At 51.3% G+C, this 18845-nt stretch overlaps 6 protein-coding genes across 6 annotated transcripts; 1 reads left to right on the forward strand and 5 right to left on the reverse strand.

Moving 5' to 3' along the window:
* Positions 1-104: 104 nt before the first annotated feature.
* CTRU02_204964 (uncharacterized protein) lies at positions 105-1613 on the reverse strand (the record flags this gene model as incomplete). Its single annotated transcript, XM_036724446.1, has 2 exons — positions 105-621; positions 718-1613. The coding sequence occupies 2 exons, from the start codon at positions 1611-1613 to the stop codon at positions 105-107; spliced, it is 1413 nt and encodes a 470-aa protein (XP_036584073.1).
* A 1803-nt stretch (positions 1614-3416) lies between these two features.
* CTRU02_204966 (cell wall protein) lies at positions 3417-4140 on the reverse strand (the record flags this gene model as incomplete). Its single annotated transcript, XM_036724445.1, has 2 exons — positions 3417-3929; positions 3988-4140. The coding sequence occupies 2 exons, from the start codon at positions 4138-4140 to the stop codon at positions 3417-3419; spliced, it is 666 nt and encodes a 221-aa protein (XP_036584072.1).
* A 3375-nt stretch (positions 4141-7515) lies between these two features.
* CTRU02_204967 (uncharacterized protein) lies at positions 7516-8067 on the reverse strand (the record flags this gene model as incomplete). Its single annotated transcript, XM_036724444.1, has 1 exon — positions 7516-8067. The coding sequence occupies one exon, from the start codon at positions 8065-8067 to the stop codon at positions 7516-7518; it is 552 nt and encodes a 183-aa protein (XP_036584071.1).
* Positions 8068-9594: 1527 nt separating this feature from the next.
* On the reverse strand, positions 9595-10254 carry CTRU02_204968 (uncharacterized protein; the record flags this gene model as incomplete). Its single annotated transcript, XM_036724443.1, has 3 exons — positions 9595-9697; positions 9788-10008; positions 10090-10254. The coding sequence occupies 3 exons, from the start codon at positions 10252-10254 to the stop codon at positions 9595-9597; spliced, it is 489 nt and encodes a 162-aa protein (XP_036584070.1).
* Positions 10255-13589: 3335 nt separating this feature from the next.
* Positions 13590-14358, forward strand: CTRU02_204969 (uncharacterized protein; the record flags this gene model as incomplete). The annotated part of the gene is made up of 2 exons (XM_036724442.1): positions 13590-13632; positions 13703-14358. The coding sequence occupies 2 exons, from the start codon at positions 13590-13592 to the stop codon at positions 14356-14358; spliced, it is 699 nt and encodes a 232-aa protein (XP_036584069.1).
* Positions 14359-14799: 441 nt separating this feature from the next.
* CTRU02_204970 (potassium/sodium efflux P-type ATPase) lies at positions 14800-17430 on the reverse strand (the record flags this gene model as incomplete). Its single annotated transcript, XM_036724441.1, has 2 exons — positions 14800-15549; positions 15607-17430. The coding sequence occupies 2 exons, from the start codon at positions 17428-17430 to the stop codon at positions 14800-14802; spliced, it is 2574 nt and encodes an 857-aa protein (XP_036584068.1).
* Positions 17431-18845: the final 1415 nt, after the last annotated feature.

Raw genomic sequence — 18845 nt, forward strand, 5'->3', positions numbered from 1 at the left:
GACGAGACAAAAAGACAATTCTCCAAGATGCATTGCGCTTTTATTTCTTTATTCTCTGTGGTGAAGCCAGCGTTGTATGTTTACAATGATTTACTTCGATTCTCTCAAGCCACCGACTCAGCAGGCGCTTTCCGCGCAACCTCTTCAGCCCAGTCCTTGGCCTCCTTTTTCAACTGCCAATGCACGTACCAAAACGTCGCCAACGTCCAGAACCCAGCCCACACGAACGGCAACGACCAGCCCAGCGTATACGCGACGTCACCGCTCATGGTGAAGATGAGCGCCGTGCACAACACGGCGCACGCCTCGGCGCCGACGGCCCAGAATATCCCGAGCCGACGCAGCATCGCGCGGAACGTGTGGCTCGCCTCGTACCGCCTGTCCAGCGCCACGCGGAACTCGGTGCCGCCGGAGCCGTCGACGGCGCAGATGTCTTCTATCAGGCTGTAGATGCCGGGGCGGAGCTGCGCGCCTTTGGGGATCGAAGAGATCCGGCAGGGCGCGGGGACGTGGAAGGCGCGGAGGATGTCGACCGCCAGTAGCTCTGTGCCGAACACGAAGAGCATTGTTGTCACGGGCATCGAGAGCAGACGAATTGGCGGGTGTTCCGGGACGGTGCCGCTATAAAGACCATCTCTTGTCAGACTTTACCAAGTTTGGAAGGTTGGAGGATGGCAAATGGGTGAAGGGGTTGGGGGGGGGGGGGCAGGGACTTACACGATGAGTTCAATCATGATGATGATCCACGCAAAGGAAAAGTTCCAATGGAACCAGTCTAGGTACCACCTATGCGCCCCGATTACACGACACGTGCTACCCTTCCTCCAGAGCCGCCAGAAACGGAGAAAATACTCGACGATGCTGGCTCCTCCCACCGCGGCCGTGACGATGGAGAATACGGCGTTGGGCGTGAGTTTCTGTTTCTTCTCGGTCGGGGTATTCGTGCCCGGGCCGACGCCGTACCAGAGGCCAAAGTAGAGTGCTATCGGCATGACGATGGAGTCGAAGAGGATGAGGAACCAGAAGAGGAAGATGGCGAGTTTGCGGGTGCGGAGGGTGTAGTTTAACGGGGGCGGCGTCGGCTGGAATACCGGTCCCGAGGGTTCTGATTCCGGGATGGCGGATGTGTCTGGCAGCCCGCCTGGGTGGTAGACGCCGGAGGGACGGGGAGAGCGGGCGGAGGATTGCGAGGGCCGGGCCATTGTCAGGCTGGGTCGGGCAAAGGGCCCGTCGTAACGGCGGTCAAAGTCATGGCTCTGCCGCGTCTTTCGGTGTGCTGTCGTGGGTGCATGCGGTTCGTGGTGTGGGGGTTTGGTTCTGGTGTTTGTCTCATTGAGGTTGTCCGGGAGGCTGTACGATTTCTTCTCATCGAGGACGACGTCCGGCTTACTGGTATCGCTGCCGGAGTTGGTTCCGCTCAGTGTGGTTCCTCCGCCGGTGACATGCGGAGCGGAGGCCGCTGGAGGACGACCGTGGTTTATTTGCAGGCTGTGACGGCCTAGCATGGCAGGGTCTCGGAGTGAATCATCATGATGGCTATCTAGGGGTGTGTGCCGGTCCGGATGGCCCGGAGGAGCAACCCCGTCGGTCCCGGAGTCGTGTTTCTCTTCCATAGTTAACAACTAGAAGACAAAAAAGAATCTTGGGTCTCAGAATGTGGACTTGAGGCAAGGTCTCGCTGGAATAAAGGTTAGAGAAAACGAGGGGAGAACGTTGCGCATGATGGGGGGCGATGGGTCCTCTATTAGCAGGTCAATGGACAAAGAAGCATAGTATGTCACTGTGTAGCAAAAGGTGTAGCGAGCCATTCCGACGCCAAGACGAGAATGGGGAGGGTTAGACGATCATGACTTTTCCCAAAGTTTCCAGCGGGCAGATCACGAATGATGGCACGGGGCAATGATTCAAAGGGTAGCCCTTAAGAAGGGTCTAGAGCATCATTGTGGGACGTGGGGTCTGGGAGCAGAGGCTCCGCCGGGGATGATGTCAGAATGAAGCTCGTGGCGAAATTGGAGATAGACCCCTGGTGAGAATCCCTTGTCGGTTTTTCAGTGTTTGTACTGTTTACTGGTTCGGACTATGAATCCTTTACTGGCGATTATGTGACCATTGGTATATTGCGGAGGTGATGCCTTAAACAGAAAGACTGATCCATGAAGTGTTCCTGCGGCGTCTATGAAGAAAGCATGATGCTTGGTGGTCGCGTGATGTGACTAGGCATTTCGATGTATGGTTGAGCTTCATGTGCCAAGGCGATGGGCATCACTAGAATGGAAGCAGATCGAGGCCAGACGATAAGATAAGCTCTGGCCAAGTACTCCTGGGATTGATCGAAAGCCCGCTTAGTCATACAATGAGAGGAGTGGGTCTTGAGGATACCTTCATTGGCTGATGTCGGAAAGTTATGCCCTTTAATTATGCAGGGCCCAATTGGATACTCCGGTCTTTGCTTCACGGTCCAGGTCAGGGAACGTGAACTTTCCCCATAATCGGGTGTTCATCCGACAGTATAGAAAAGACCCCTCATTTGGGGCCGTCCTTTGAACATGAATGGATCCGAGAACTCCGTACATCTGGTTTAGGAAGATATCAACATCAATACTCACAAATACCTTTGCCTTCCACCTGAAGAGGCTATATTTGGCTTCCTTAGGAAATTTCTTTCGGAGGGCGGACAATCGACAGTCAATTGCATATCGGTACTTCTCCCAAAGAACGAACAAATTCCATGATATCTATCCCTCCAGATCTTTCACCACTTCTTTCACACAGTGGTACTACAACATATCGTATCTAGAGGTTGCCTTTGACCATAGGTGCGGCAGCAGACTGGCCACGCACATGGTAGTTAGACTCACAAAGCTATCCAGAATACATGGTGAGTCACTCAATCATACCATTCTGGCACTCAACAATGTGTTTCATGCCAAAATTGTCCGACTGAAGGGCTTTGTGTTTAAAGGTGACACAATGTTGTGCAAAGTGTCTTATGCTTTGCAGTTGAGAATAACTGAAAAAGATTGTGTTCATATAAACCTATCGACGAATATAAAGGTAACATGCTCATGGCCTAAACCTATAGAAGAGTGTGAAGATGTAGACGTGTCAAGAGGACTTATGGGGACTTAGAACGACATTTCAAGAGTCATGACAACGAGATTGATTCCTTGAGTCACGCTTCAGCAGTAAAAGTATCACATCCAAATAGCTTAAAAAAGTTTTTAAATTCATATGCTTCTTTTAATAATTCAAGAGGCTATGCAGCACAGCTGCTCCGGCAGCTCAGCTGACTTGCCATCCAATACCTATCAAGACACTAAAAAAATCGCTAACATGTGACGCCTTCGCCCAATGGCCAACCCGCTGATCATGAAATTGTTCGTATCCGCACCATCAACACCACCTGAATCAATGACTCAGTTGGTCATCACCTCAGTCTGGAAGACGGCGGGGGCGGCGGGTGCGGCAGGTTCGGCAGCAGGCGCGGCAGGAGCGGCGGGAGCACCAGGAGCAGCACCGCCAGCAGCACCACCGGCGGCGGGAGCAGAGAGAGCCTGAATACCCTGGTCAAGAGACTGGGTTACCTGGTCGACGGACTGCTGGGCGATGCCCTGACCAATGGCGGGGACCTTGGAGACGACGGCGGTGCTGAAGTCAGTGGCCACGGCCTTCTGAGACTTGAGCTGGTCAACGGCGATGGAGGTGGCGCCGAGCTTGTCAAGCTCGGGCTTCTTGTTGGTCAGGTCGGTAACGACAGTCTGGACAGCGGTGGTGAGGCCGCCGGCGGACTGCTGGAGGGTGAGGGCGTCGGTCAAGGACAGCTCCTGAGCACCCTGGATCTGAGTAGTTCCCTGCTTCAGGCTGGTCTGAACCTTGTTGGAGGCATCCAGGAGGTTGGCGGCAGAGTTGGGGTCAGCGGCGGAGAGAGCCTGTTGGTAAAACAGTAAGTAAATGTTTTCAAGTGGATTATCCGATGATGAATCTGACCTTGACAGCGGTGTCGAGGCTGGTAAGAGAGTCCTGGACGTTGGTAAGGGCGCCCTGGATGGTCTGAAGTTGACGCTTGCTGACGAGGGAAGTAGGAGCTGCGATGGCAGAGCCGGCAATGAGAGCCTGGACGAAGACGTTGGTGAAGTGCATTTTGACTGTTGGTGTTGCTTTTGAGCGAAAGGCTTGAGATTTGAAGCTGGTGTTTTGATGTGTAGAAGAAGATGCTGAGAAGATGAGTAGATGAGAAGCTGTTGATGCTGATGAGATGGAAGAAAATTGACAGAGACGGGAGACTTCCTCATCTTAATATACACGAATCCCAAGATACTGTGAATTGCTGGAAGCCTCCTTCTCCCGCGGATTGCTTGATGCATTCTCCTCGTCCGAAGTGTCTGCCTACACCACGTCCGGGATACGATGAGAGCCGTACGATTTGTCACACCGAGGTGCAGAATATGCAGCTGGCGCGCAAAACTGCCCAACCTCTCACAGTCGCAAAGCAGAAATTGTAATGAAATTCGCCTCATTCTATCGCGGTTCGACAAATATGAGAATCGAAATTCAAGTTTGGCTATCCCACGCCCGAGAACAGCTACCCTTGAAACGTGAATCGTGCGGCGTGGTTCGGCCATCAACTGGGAGATCACTGTTCAAGGGAATTCAGACGAAACAAAACGCCAGGCCACGGACCCCCCATCACACAAACATCCATTCCTCGACGTGGGGAATCCAAATAGTGTTTCCCTCCTTTCCTTTCACGTAGTACGTAGACCTGCCTGCTGTCTCTATTTCCTGAAAGGGTTTCGATGCTATTTTCGGACCCGCATCTTTTGGGTGTGTGTTCCCTTCAACGTATGAGCGCAGAATGGCACACCCTCATTGCGATGCCAGTAACCGAAGCTGCCTCCACAGCGTTCTTCTTCAGATGGCACTCAATTCCTTATTCAATTGATTATTAACTTGTTAGAGGTTCGTAGCAGGTGTTCCTCAGACAAATTAAGGTTGGCTGGGAACGCCAGCAGCCGGGGGCCAGGTAGGATCTTGTTCCGGTGCGTCAGTGACATACCTGCCAGTTTGTCTCGATGCCCACTAGGGCGCCACCAACGACATTTTCGCCACCAGAAAGTTTGACAAGCTTTTGCTAGACGTTCTTTGTTCTAGTAGGCTGGTTCGTGGCGCGGATCCCCTTGGGTTTACTCCTGCAGGAACCCCAGCAGCTGGTGCGGGAACGCTAACACCGGGCGTGCTGTGGGTGTTCCGCCCGCCCATAAGTTTGCTACCCCTACCGGTCAATTAAGTTGCAGTATCGAACAAAGCTCTCACAGTAGCACGCTTAAAAGGCCCAGAAGAAGCCGCTAGTGCGGCAGTCAATGTCATTGTACGTGCGCGCTTCGATGTTGAAGGCACAACGAAGAGTTACTTGCTGCGATTTGACAGTGGCTGCAGTTCTCGCCTAAGTAGGTTGATAGCCGCGTATGCTCCCGTAATAATGTCCCGAGCCCTTCGGCTCCTCTATGCGAGTGCGATGGGCGATGGCATGGTTGACAAATGTCTGTCAAGTGTCACGTCGCCTCCCTCGAAACTCGAGGCCCGTGCCAGAGCGCGGTTAACAGAACTTGTCACCACTCTGATGCTGGGATGGAGGTGGCTCAGGACGAGAAAGAGGGGCTCGCCCCGACGGCTGCATGAACGACAGGATCTGTCATTGTCGGTCGGGAGAGGGCCATTTGGCGGCTGAGTTCGTCGGATAGTCTTCTTGTCGTTCGAAAGGTGTCAGGTCGAAGGTGGACAGCTTGAGGGGAAAGCAGGAAGGGCCAGCTGGTGGCCAGCCCTGGCTGAAAATCCGATTGGTGAGACGTGACATCCTTCACTTCCTGTCAGACATTGATTACTTGGAGGTGGCGCACAAAATTTTACCTCGGATCATTCACTTCTTGGCCCTTCACGAGCCTGGGAGTGGTGCATCCGCCGACGGTGCACCCATATGGCTCGGACACCTATTTGTCACATCCCATTTGGCAGCTCTTAAGTCCATTTGACTCTTATTTGAGAGGTGCCAGAGCTTACTCAAATTCATGGTCTCATGTTCGTCGGACCCTTTGCACTCGGAGCTCGTCGTGCCCGTTTGTCGAGTTCGCGGTAGCTCACCCCTGGACAAATGGGGTAACTTTGAGAAAGCACTTGCGCCTCAAGAAGACTAGACGATGACCGGGCAAGCACAGGATGAATCCTTTCGAGTTTGAACATGAGCTCTCAAAATGACTAAATCAGCATCCGATGCCAAATGGCCTGCACGGAAGTGACTTCGGCTGAGTTCCGAGCGCCGTGAAGTCGTCACCATATGCTTACTCATTGAGTTTTGGGGACCCTTTTTGAAAACACACCCTTGATGAATTAGGCCACCTACTTTTGCTGTGAGTCAACCCCTGGGAGAAACTGTGATAGGATCGATAATGGCTTGGGTTCAAAGTTTGCTACACTTGGAAACTCCTTAGGTGATGTCATGCAGCTTGGGTTCCTAGTGATTGAGGGTTTCACGTGCTGTTTTCCGTACAGATTCAATGTGTGTATTCCCGTCTTGGATGCCGTTTTTGGGTAACCCAGACACCCGCCCTAATGACCTGCGTGCTGAATGGGAGGGGCACCGTACTAGAGATAAGGTATATGCCGGACGGAATGTAGGCGAAGGCGTTCTTGACCGTCGACCCGTTGCATTTCCTCGCCGCTCCGATGGCTCGTTCATTGACGGTCAAGGCGGGCTCTCGGCTACACATCACCACTACCAACAGTAGCGGCTTCATCCAGAACCCCAGAGTTTCCGTTAAAGGACGTTACCGTCGATACAAAACGGCACCAAGCAACCAACAAGAAAGAGGGGGAAAACTCTGCCATGATCATTTGGCCATACATACGTGCCTGTCGATGGGGTCCACGCGGGGCCTAGGGGTGCGTCTCGCCTACGCCGGTCGAACGAGGCATGAGAAACGAGAAACGAGAATAGGCAACTGCAGGTTCGGGCGGCGCAAGTGAGCTTGCCTCTGACCGGCCCAAATAACTACAAAGCTGAACCCCAAACGTTGGATAGGGTCTGTCAGGGCCCCCTTCTGCAGACGGTGATATACACTATCACTGAGAACCTAGAGCATTATGCGGGCCTATGCGAGTTTGCCTGCAGTCACGTATATTGCCCGTCCGGTGCCTGTAAGTACCTACTGCTGAGAGAGAGGCTGTTGCGGAGATTCCTTAAGTGCAGCATGCGTTCAAGCCCCTGTCGCCAACTGCAATCTGCCTCATATTGGTGACGGCATGCAGTTGTGTGGAGCTAGTAATCTCCTGTCAGTGTAGGGCCGAAGCAAGATTCGGACAGTGGGTGAGAAACAGAATGCTCGCAGTAAAAAGAGCTACAAATGTGCTTGTTTGCCTAGAGAACCTTATCAGCTTCCACAGTCTTGACCACCATAGGGCAAGAGAAGGAGAGTATAAATGAAAAAGTACCAATTTATATAAGAGATAAATTGGCCCATTTCAAATATTCTGTTGGCGGAACCTTTCCAACTCGCGTACTCGCTCCGCAGATCTCGCTTTATATCTCTCCATGACTTTCCGCGAGGCCTCCTCTTTCTGGGCCTCGCGCATGCCCATGAGCCACGGGTGCACGGCGGAGACGTACTCGTGGATTGTGAGAAACTCGCCGCCGGCCGTCGCCTCGGGCTGGGTATCCTTGGCTCGCGGCCGCCGGGGGTCATTCTTTGTGTCGGTACAGTCGCGGTTAAGCTCAACCCAAAGCTCTTCCCACGAATCGATGCAGCGAATTCTGACGGTGATTGTGTCGATCTTGGGCCCCATGAGAGACTCTTGCGATATAGGATGCCAGACCGGCGCGAGACCGTCGGCGGCAGGACGAAAGTATGGTTCCATGACGTCGCCTGGCTCATAATACGGGTTGGGCGCAACTTGGATTGCGCTCTCAAGAGGACCGTTGAGCGTCCAAAACAGTCGATTACTGGCTGCTGATACGAGTGGAATTATTTCGTAAGTTTCGTTAGAGATTCCAGAGATTCCCGAGATTCCCTCCATAGGTACTACCAGCGACGGACAGGGCGGTTGTATCCATAGTGAGGGTAGTGTGTGTGTGGTTTGAAGTACGGTGGCCTGTAGATGGACGATCTAAAGAGGCAGGAAGAGAAGGGGTTTCTACAATCTCATGAGAGGGAAGCTCCTGACTGAAACGAATTAAGGGACTAAGGCTGCTTCATATTAGGTAACATGCAGCTAAACTATTCTAGCCATCGTCACTTTGAACGTCAAGTGCGATACGTATAGGTACGATATGGAGCGGTGAGATCCTTACTAAACGATAACGGGGTGATACGCAGCACGATTACCCTCACAGGGCGGTTGGGCAATGGATTTTAAAAGATATTCTCATTACAAGAAACATAAATCCCGGTTCATATATGCTCTTTTGCTTACAGTTGCCTGACAACCAACGTCAATTCAATGTAATACTTCTGGGTTCATTCATCAAAGGGTGATTATTTTGCTTAATTAAACGTTTTTCGCCCATCCCGGTCAAATGCCACCATGAGACGACCAACGAAAAAGAAGGCATTCAGCCGAGGTGTTTGCATTCTAAATGGGGCAGCACCGGGATCAACAGGCAATTCTAGCTCTGTTTGTAATCACATCACGAACAAGTACTCCGAAATCAAACACATACGGAAACCCAAATGGCGACCGGACTTCGCCAAAAGGGCCATGCAGTGTAAAAAGTCAATCCTTTATCTCAAGGGTCTCGAGTCGTAGCTCTTAAGCTTCCTGGGACCCTACGCTCCAAACCTTGCTGTTCACTCTTGGACCGACCCTGAGATGCAGTGTGGTAGCTAAGCCTTGACACAAACTTTGCAGAACAATTAAAAACAGAACCCTAGTTCCTGCTTGGAACTCTCTATCTCTAAAGTTTGACTGAGCCAATCAAGGTCGCTCTATAACTGGTGGGTTGAGATGACCATTCAAGGATTGCCTAATACGTGCTCTCCATACGGTGCTTCACGGCTATTGCTAGCAACAGAATGTTTTCGTCTATTAAGTTAGAACGTGTGGTTTTCTTTTCTTATTTCGCCGTGAAACTCCAACATGCCGGACTTACAGTTGGACACCCGACCAATGAGACGTACTTGCCAAATCATCAGCTCCATCTCCTGGCCAATATGCCACGACAAACACCTGCTGTAGCCCTTTTAATACCAGCACTGATAAGGATGGCCAGAGTACCTATACTATAGGGAGGAACATATCCTGGGGATACACGACATACTTGCCTGTTTATAGCGCAAGGCGCCGAGGACCAGTATCGGTCTTGACAGACGTAACAATAAGACTGAAGATCGTCTATTGAATCCTTAAAGCTGGGATTCTCTAATTGCAATGAACCTCCGAAAAAACTCCCCAACGCCTAATTGTCGAAGTAAGCCCTTTCCCTATTCAATCCCTACAACGGCTCGGGCATTGCGAGATCCATACCCCTCTGAGCAGACATACTCACATCATATAACCTCATCAACTGTTTTGTGCCCCTTCCATGATCTTTCTCGCCTGTACCATTTACACCTTGGGGTAATTTGTATTCGATTCATAAGTAACGCCGTAGTTCTTGAAGTGACGGTGTTCCTTGATGGAGACGACAGATGTCTGAAATGCGAGAACACTGCGCGGAGGAAAAAAAAAACACAATCAGAATCAAATATTGATAGGATCACACGACCAAAATCAGTGGGCAGAAAGGGTATAAGCTTACATCAGAACGGCGCAGAGAAGGGTAACAATCCAGCTCAATGCGCAACTGGGGCCCGTGCAGAAACGTGTATTTGCCTGGAACAACAGGCCCAAGGCGACGAACCAGAAAAGAATCTCTAGGGTATTGAGGATGGCATTGGCCTTTAGGGAAGCCCATTTCTTGAACCGCTCCTTGTGGGTGGTGAGAAGCTGGTAGCCAATGATTATGAGAGACTTGATGCCCTGTTAAGTAACAGTCAGTATCAATAGTAAAGTAAATTTATTCATGTGGGTATGAACATGAATTTGGACGATCTGACGAACCATAGTGAGGGCCATCATGTTTGCTCGTGTGGTAATGACCGGCATAGCCATGCGTGCGATGGTGAGTATAATAGCAACTAGCATAATGGCGAGTTGCAGAATATGGACCTTGGTCTTGTACCGAGGGTCGAAGAATGGTTTGTCGAAGAAATCTCGGATACCCATGATGGCGGTGTTCTTTAGTGTTCGGAGTAATGAACTGTGGCGTAGTGTCCTTGTGGCGGGTCTTGCTAGTAGCGGAGGATAAAGTCGGCGAAGGAAGTTGGCGATTAAGGGAGGATAAGCGTCGATATAGGTGTTAGAAGTGAATTCAAAAGGACGTGGGTTGCTTGATATTTTATCACAACCGCCAAGACCAACAATTTGATGTTTACACGCATTCAAGCCAGTGCTAGTTCGTTGCTGTGTACATACACGTATAGAGAACCAGCTTTACGCGTATAGAAACTGGTCCCTGCGTCTCGCCCAAAGGCAGCACCAAGCAAGCCCCCACCATGCAGCCACACATAGCCTTCGGGGAATTTTTTATAGGCTATGTTTAAGCGCGATGCGCATCAAACCCACCCACAAAGACACCCACAAAGATGGAGGCTTAGATCTTGACTGCGTGGCATGCATGGAACCAACAGCTTGGCTCGGAACTGGTTGGCCTGCCGAGCTGTAATCATGTTCTTTAGGAGGAATTTCCACCCTTATGCGCTATTCAGGGGCGTACGCGGTGGTGACGACGCCTTATACCTATCTCCAGGGTGAGATATGCTGGGCAAGCTTCCCCGCGTATTCCATTTATGGAAAGTGCCCTCTTCACTAAACATGATTATTCGAAACCTTGCCCTACCAACCTGTTCTCACTCGTGTTAAGGCAGACATCATGTATGTTCATGTTTGTGATATGCGCTACAATACAACGTAAACGACGGAAATATACGCTGAACATGAGATTTTTCGGTGAATGTTGTCTTAAATTCATGTTTTGCGTTATAATTTCAGCAATTCCGGAGGCTTACCGTTGATGAAGTAGGCGAACATGCACATACGAGGTGATTATGCTGAAGAAACGCAAGCAGTCAAAGATTCTATAAATCAGCGAGATTACGCTATTAACTATCTGAGCTATCATACTTCAGTTCGGAATGACTTAATCGCGAAAACCACTGCACACCTGACTTGGGAAGGGAAACGGTAGATTTCATTCGCTGAAAATATCGTATTGAATACGGGCAATAGTGCAATGTGATTGCCTGTCGTGGATATATGAGTCAGGGGTTATTGCAGCCAAAGATCTATCAGCGTCCATCTAGCTTGTTCAATACCTGGTATGGTGTTTTTTGTTCGACCGCTTTGAGGCTAGTTTCTAGTTTGGACTTCGAAATGTCAGATAGAGAATTCCTCTTCCTCCTGCTGTCTCCTTTTCTCGAAATGCATGCGGGAGACAAGCATAACAGAGTAGAATGCGCACATATGAAGAAGGTACCTCTATATGCACTAGAAACCTACAAAGAACCAATTCAAAGAAGACCTCTACAATATTGGAGTAGGTATCTACCCGGCATCAGGTGACGTAGTCTTGGTGGACTCGTTGCTCCAACTCTTCGGATATGGAAGGCCGATGAGGTAAATAGCACGTCTGCTTAATATTATAATTCAGAAGTATCATGTTGTCCTTGGAGGCCTAAACCCTCGTGCATGGTATGTAAGATTGGGGAAGCAACCAACAACAAAATGAAAATTAAAATGAAGCCTTAAGGCGGTTGGCCACCAGCCTTCTGCAGCAGGTAGATAGCCACCTTCATATTCGTGTTCCCAGCTTTCAATCAATTTCTGGTAGAAAAATCACTATTTGGATTCTCCAGCAATAATTTCCTTGCCGAGCCACGGCCGCGTAATATGCCACTGTTCCGTCGGCGACAACCAACTTGTCAGGAAAGCCTCCTCAAAAGATATCCGATGTTGCGCAGACCTGGGGAGAATTCAGTACACAAGTGCCAGTATTAAAAAGCATTTCAAACCTACTTTTGAGAGCAACTCAAGACAGGACTTTCCCTAGGACTGGACCATGGGGTGCAACTAACTTTACCAAGTCCAAGTCCCGCTTTGAGACATAGTCGCGGCGTGCGTGGGCCGCGCACATGTTCGCCACTGCGAAATCATTAGCAACTTAAGCAAGAATCTGGAGAGAAGAAAACGCATACTCCTTAGATAGTCAACGACAAAAGCTACAGAGCTTTCTTTGAGGGCTTCCACGGCAGAAGATTGTAATGCGAGGCCTGCGGACCTCAAGGCATAGGCAAATCTACCCCCCAAGCAGCGAAGGAACGAGCCCTTCCGGATGATAGGCTTGAATGCTGCATCGAGCTTCTCGAGGGTGCGAGCTATATTGAGTGAGCTTTAAAATTGCAGATTAGTGGGTATCGTCAAAACATACAGACTTGACGGTAGTTGCGCTGGGATCGATAACGCCTAACCTTGTTTAGGCGGGTGCGTTTACCAGAAACTCGTTTAAAAGGCATCTTAAAGACAGTTGGTCATATGAGAGCGGCGATGTTGTGCAAGTGTTTCAGACCAATGCTTTCGAAGAAGAGAATCTATTAAGAGCCATCAGATGATGAAAAAGTAGATGTGAGGGATCTCACACTTGATGAAGGTACAAGTTGCGTGTTTGGTTCGAACGAACGCAAAAAGAAGGCACCTGCCTCTTCGCTCCTTCTCTCCTTTGGTGGATCAATCGCACTCAATTACACCTTCGGTCATTCTTGAGACATAAATCTCCTCTACAGAGCCAGGAAGGTGAGGCAAGTTAGTCTTGATCGAGGGGAAGGCCATACCCTCAAAAGCTCCCCCAGACACTTCTTCGGCCATAGTTAGTTTTCATTTCCCCTGTGAAAATAGTAGATCGTGATAACATGGCACCAACGAGCGAACCAAACAGTCAAGACGGATAAATGGTTCAAACAGGCATGCATTAACAACCAAATCACCACGCGACGCCCAATACCAAACCAGGCTCCATCAGCGACGAAAGAAGAAAAGAAAAAACAGCAAATCCAATCAATCTCACCCCGCGGAACCCAAAAATCATGGGCGACGTAAGACAAAATGCAAGAATACATGGTCATGGAAGAAAACGGACAGAGCAGCAAAATATCAATCTCTGATCCCCTTCCCCAACCTGGAATAATTACCAAATGAGTCAGTCACCCCGGCGCAATCCCGTTCGGTGGAGGTAAACGTCAGCTCCGGATCCTTCCAACGTTCCCGACCCGGGCCCTTCCCGCGCCAACTTCCTATCCCGGCAAGCCGCGTGACTTTGAACGACGGAACAATTCGGGCCAAGCCGATGACATCCCAGCATAAGCTTCGTAATCTCGAAATTCATCTGATCAGTCCAACTCAATATCGAGACTTTTTAAAATACTGGTTTCACGCAGTAAACCATAACAACCGATAACACTCACACATCCACCTTTCACAGCACCCACATCACATCAATCCCTCTCAAAATGAAAGTCCTAATCCTCGGCCTGCCCAGAACAGGCACCCAATGTAAACCCCCCTCCCCCCTCCAAACGCATCTCCCACCAAACCACCACCAGACTGACCCTTCCATACATAGCCCTCGCCGACGCCCTCATATACCTCGGCATAACACCCGTCTACCACATGCGCGAAGTCGCCAAATCCTCACATCAAGACCTCTGGATCCGCGCAATCGCAGATAACCTCCCGCCCTTCTCTTCGCCAACCCAACCCCCGTCAAACCCTTGGACAAGGGAACAATGGGACGAGCTCCTGGGCTCCTACGAAGCGGTCTCCGACTTCCCGCCCGCGCTGTTCCCGGCGTCTCTTGCGGAAGCATATCCAGACTGCCCCATCATTCTCTCCACCCGGTCTTTCGAATCGTGGAATGCGTCGATGAGGGATACCCTCATCCATATGCATCTGCACCGGGACCCCGCGGCGAAGTCGCCGATGGCGGGGTTGGCGAATGCGTATCACTCCGCGTGCTGGGACGATGATTTTGAGAAAAACGGAAAGGAATGTTTCGAGAGACATCATGCTCAGGTGAGGGCCTTGGCAACTGGTGGGAGGAGGTTTTTGGAGTATCGCCCAGGAGACGGATGGGGTCCTGTCTGTGAGTTCCTGGGAATTAAAGAGATACCGGAAATTCCGTTCCCTAGGAGTGATGATTGGGTGGAGTACAAGAAGAAGGTTGAGAGAGAGCGGAGGGAGGAGAAAGAAGGTACTGGTGTCATTGAGAGCAGCAAATAGACGAGGCCTGAATTCCGACGTCTTGAATTCAGGGTAAAGGCAAGTAGGTCTTTAAGCTTGCTTGGTCATAGTTCAACAATTGATCGGCATCACATGAATGTCATAGATAAAAAGAATTGTGAAAGCTGGACAAGCCAGCTGTTTATTGATACCATATGGCTGGAGTATAATCTCTACAGCCTAAGCCTAATAATAGGTAATTCTGTTAAATGAATGTGAAAAATGAATGAGAAGACCACCGATGCCCGAAAGCCCGTCAGGCTGATGTTGAATAGCCCCAATCCACCTGATTTCCATTGCCGGTGTTGTATCCGGTCCAAGCCAAATTGATATCAAGGCGCCATTTTTTAGACCAAACCCCCTGAACCTTTCGCCTCAGAGAATCCGCACTGAGGCAGTTGCTTCGCAGCAAGACCCATTTTGACAATCTATGTGCCGGATTTAAACACTGTCACCAACAATGCGAGCGTTCATACCAAGACCGAGGTAGCGCTTGACAGCCTTCCAACACTCAATAAGAGCGATGTAAACCACCAAGCAGGCGACAACGATGCCCCACTCCCAGGTAATCATGTCGTGCTTGAAAACGGCGCGGTTGACGACAGGGAGATAAATGACCGGGAAGGTCATGACAAAGCCTCCGGCGACGGCCCAGAAGAGGAAGCGGTTCTTGTAAATCGTCTTGAACACGGCGAAAGGGCCGGTCCACAGTTCGGGGTTCATGTTGAAGAGACTGCGCTGGAAATGCTTGACTTCCCAAGAAGTGACCAAGAGAAGGAAGCTCAAAGTAGCATAAACGGTTGAGCGGGCTCTGAAAACAACGCCACAGGTAGAGTTGTAGCCGTCGTTGCACATGCTACCTAGGTCTCCGGCACCAGGGCCATAGGCGACGGACGTGAAAGCAGCGAGACAGAGCGAACCCATGAAGAAACCGTAAATCATCTTATCGCGGATCAGGTCAAAAGTGAAGACTCCAACGCCAAGATCGTGGGGTGCACGCAGGAGGATGTCGGGTTGCGCCTCCTCAAGACCCAAACCGATGGCCAGGAACGAAGAGGTGATAAGGTTGACCCACAGAATCTCCAAGGGAGACAGGGGGAAGATGGAGGTGCCGCTTCGGTCCTTGAAGGAGAGACCGATAAGCAAAAGGATGACCTGGGCAATGTTGGAAATCAAGAGATGGAGCAGGAACTGAGAGAGTAGACAGTTAGCACCCTCCAAAAAATTGGTTCATTTAAGTGGACTTACCTTCTGAATGTTGTCAAACAAACGGCGACCTTCCTTGATAGCAGTAACAATGGATGCAAAGTTGTCGTCAGTGAGGACCATGTCCGCCGCCTCCTTGGAGACGTCACTACCTCTCTTGCCCATGGCAATACCGACGTCAGCTTGTTTGAGGGCGGGCGAGTCATTGACACCATCACCAGTCATGATACAGTAGGCCTTGCGACGATGCATAGCCTCGAGCATTCTGACCTTGGTCATAGGGCTGCACCGGGCGACTACCAGAGGAAGGGCGTCAAGGGCGTCAATCTCATCATTGCTCATGGCGTCGAACTGGCCAGCTGCCATGACGGCAGTGGGGCTCTCGCCGCCAGTCAAGATACCGACCTCCTGGGCGATAGCAGTGGCGGTCTTAATGTGATCTCCAGTGACCATGTGAACTGAGATACCGGCAGTCTTGCACAGCTTCACAGCGCCAAGCGTCTCAACACGGGGAGGGTCATATAAACCGGCGAGACCGAGGAAGCGAAGCTTGCACTCGGCCTCGTTTCTCTCGCTGGCATTATCAGTGTCTTCCAGGACTCTGTTAGCCACGCAGAGGACTCTGAGGCCCTCGGAAGCAAGCTCGTCTGCCTTAGCAGCAATCTTAGCCTTGAATTCTTCAGGCTCAGCCAGGCGTTGCAACATAACCTCAACGGCACCCTTGGTGAAGACTTGGCGAGAAGCAGAAGGGAACTCGTAAACAACACTCATGAGTTTGCAGGAGGAGTCAAAGGGGAATTCGTACAACATCTTGGTCTTTTCAGACGAGACGATGTCGTTCTTTCCTTTTCCGTAGCGCATGGCGAAGACTTGGAGGGCAATCTCGGTAGGCTCGCCAATGGCGTTCCAAGCGACAGGGACTTCGGTAGCAGTAGTCATAGACTCGGTGTCAGTAGCAGTCTTTCCGTCGGTGACGGCTGCGTTGTTACAGAGAGCAATGGCTTTGAGGAAGGAGTCCATGGAAGAGCTCCTGATAGTGTCGTCGCTCTTCTCGACCGTTGGAGTCGACGCTCCGCTAGAGTTCGAGCTCGAGGCGGCGGATCCAGGCCAGCGCACCTTACCACTAGTAGGGTCATAAGGGTCGGTGGTGCCCTCAATGATGGCAGTAGTATCTTCAGCCAACCAGACCTTTCTGGTAATCATGCGACCCTGGGTCAGGGTACCGGTCTTGTCGGAGCAAATGTTCGTGACACCTCCAACGGCTTCGAGGGAGGACAGTTTGCGGACAATGACGTTTCCGGATGCCATTGCCTTGGTTCCAACAGCCATGGTGATGGTCAGGACGGCAATGAGAGACTCGGGAATAACAGCAACACCGACACAGATACCGTAAATGAGAACCTGGTCATCGATGTCGAACTTGCTGACGGAGAAGACGATAATGGCAAGGAGTATAGCCAAGCCGAATAGGAGTAGAGCAAACTTGCTAAGCTTGACCTGCAGGGGAGTGCCCTCGAGACCCAGGATGCTCTTGAAGGCAGCCTTGACGCGCATGAGAGCACGGGTGGTAAGAGAGGCGTTCTCATCCCGCTTGCGGGTAGTGCGAAGCATGAGCGCGATCTTGCCCACCTCGGTCTCCATACCGGTGGTGGTGACAACACCACGGGCGCGTCCTCTAGTGACGGTAGTGGCCGAGTAGACCATGTTGATGCGGTCGCCGAGGGGGATATCCTCCTCCTCGAAGATGGCTTCGGGGTGCTTGCTGATTGGAAGCGACTCGCCGGTCAGAAGGGCCTCATCGATTGAGAGGTTAATTCCCTCAATGAGACGGAGATCAGCCGGGACCACATCGCCAACAGCGATCATAACGAGATCGCCCTTGACGAGGGAATCTGCCTTGACGGTCTCCGCGATACCGTCGCGGACGACCTTGCACGTCGGGGCGGACAGCGCGTACAGAGACTGAATCGTCTGTTCGGCATTGTAGTCCTGGATGAAGCTATGAAAACGTTAGCCATGTGCATGTAACTCGGTGAAAACAAGGTGTGAGAGATGCTGATTTGGACGGTCGGATGACATGACAGGGGTCGGGGACACGCCACACCGCTTGCACCCTTGCAGCCGGAGACTAACATAGGATGGGTACAACGAGTCGCGTATCACCCAACCCACGGGGGCGCAAGTGGCATTTGGTCTGACCAACCACACAACGCAGCTTCTTAACGAAACAGGCAAGTGAAATAGGCACGAGGACGCAGCAAAAGAATCCCTCCGAGCGAGGCGGAGAAAGAAAGGAACAGGCTATTCTAAGGCAGAGAAACAAAAACAAGGGGCAAGAACTCACCCCACGACGATGTTAAGAAGGATAACAGCGGTGATGACACCTCCTTCGATGTAATCTTGGATAGCAAAGGACAAGATCATGACGATCACGAGAACGAGCGTCAGACTGTTGGAGATTTGTCTCATGACAATCTCCCAAACTGATAGGCCCTTTGCACCCTCAATACGGTTGGGTCCATCGCGATCGAGGCGGGCTTGCGCCTCGGCTTTGGAGAGACCATTCTCAAGATCGGTTTGCCAGAGAAGACCTAAGTCCGTGACAGGAACTGAGTGTGCTGGTCGTTGGGGGACGGGGTTAGGAATGGGCGGGGGCCGAGGTATAGACGGGGGCTCGTCCTGCTCGGGGTTGACTTCCGCAGCAGCTGTGTGTTGTTCACCATGCCTGGTGGCTTCGGGTTCTCCCATCGGATATCGGTAGGTACAGCTAAAAAAGGTCGCACGGGTTGGAGGGTGTTGGTGCTTTTGTGAAAGCCCAGCAGACAATGCTTTTTCTTTTGGTTGTGTAGGGTTGGGGGAGAGAATGGCAAGCTTAGAGCTTGGGTGATCGTGGTGGTGATAAGGAAAGAAAGGAGAAGGACAGACGGAATGTGGCCGGAGGAGGCGTCAAGTTATACTTTTGGCCTGGGCAAGTCGACTTTTGCCAAGGGAGGGGAGGACGACCAGGTTTGGGAGCAACAAGTGGTAGATGGCGGATGTATGGGAGGTAGCTGAGAATGGATATGGATGTATCCGTTAGGTCTCGTTCGTCTGGGACCGGGGGGTGTGGCAGGTACTGGAGAAGCAGGCGATGGCGTGCGGGATTGGGAAAATGGATCCGACCGAACGGGACTGACTGGGGCTGGTGGACGAAGGACCGAAGAAGTGAAGGCCGAAGCGTGTCTGTCGGGCGACTGTCTCTGGTGTGTGTCTGGACGACGGTGTACCGTTCCGTACCGGCC

This window comes from Colletotrichum truncatum (genome assembly GCF_014235925.2).
Source record: "Colletotrichum truncatum strain CMES1059 chromosome Unknown Contig_0003, whole genome shotgun sequence".
NCBI classification, from domain to species: domain Eukaryota; kingdom Fungi; phylum Ascomycota; class Sordariomycetes; order Glomerellales; family Glomerellaceae; genus Colletotrichum; species Colletotrichum truncatum.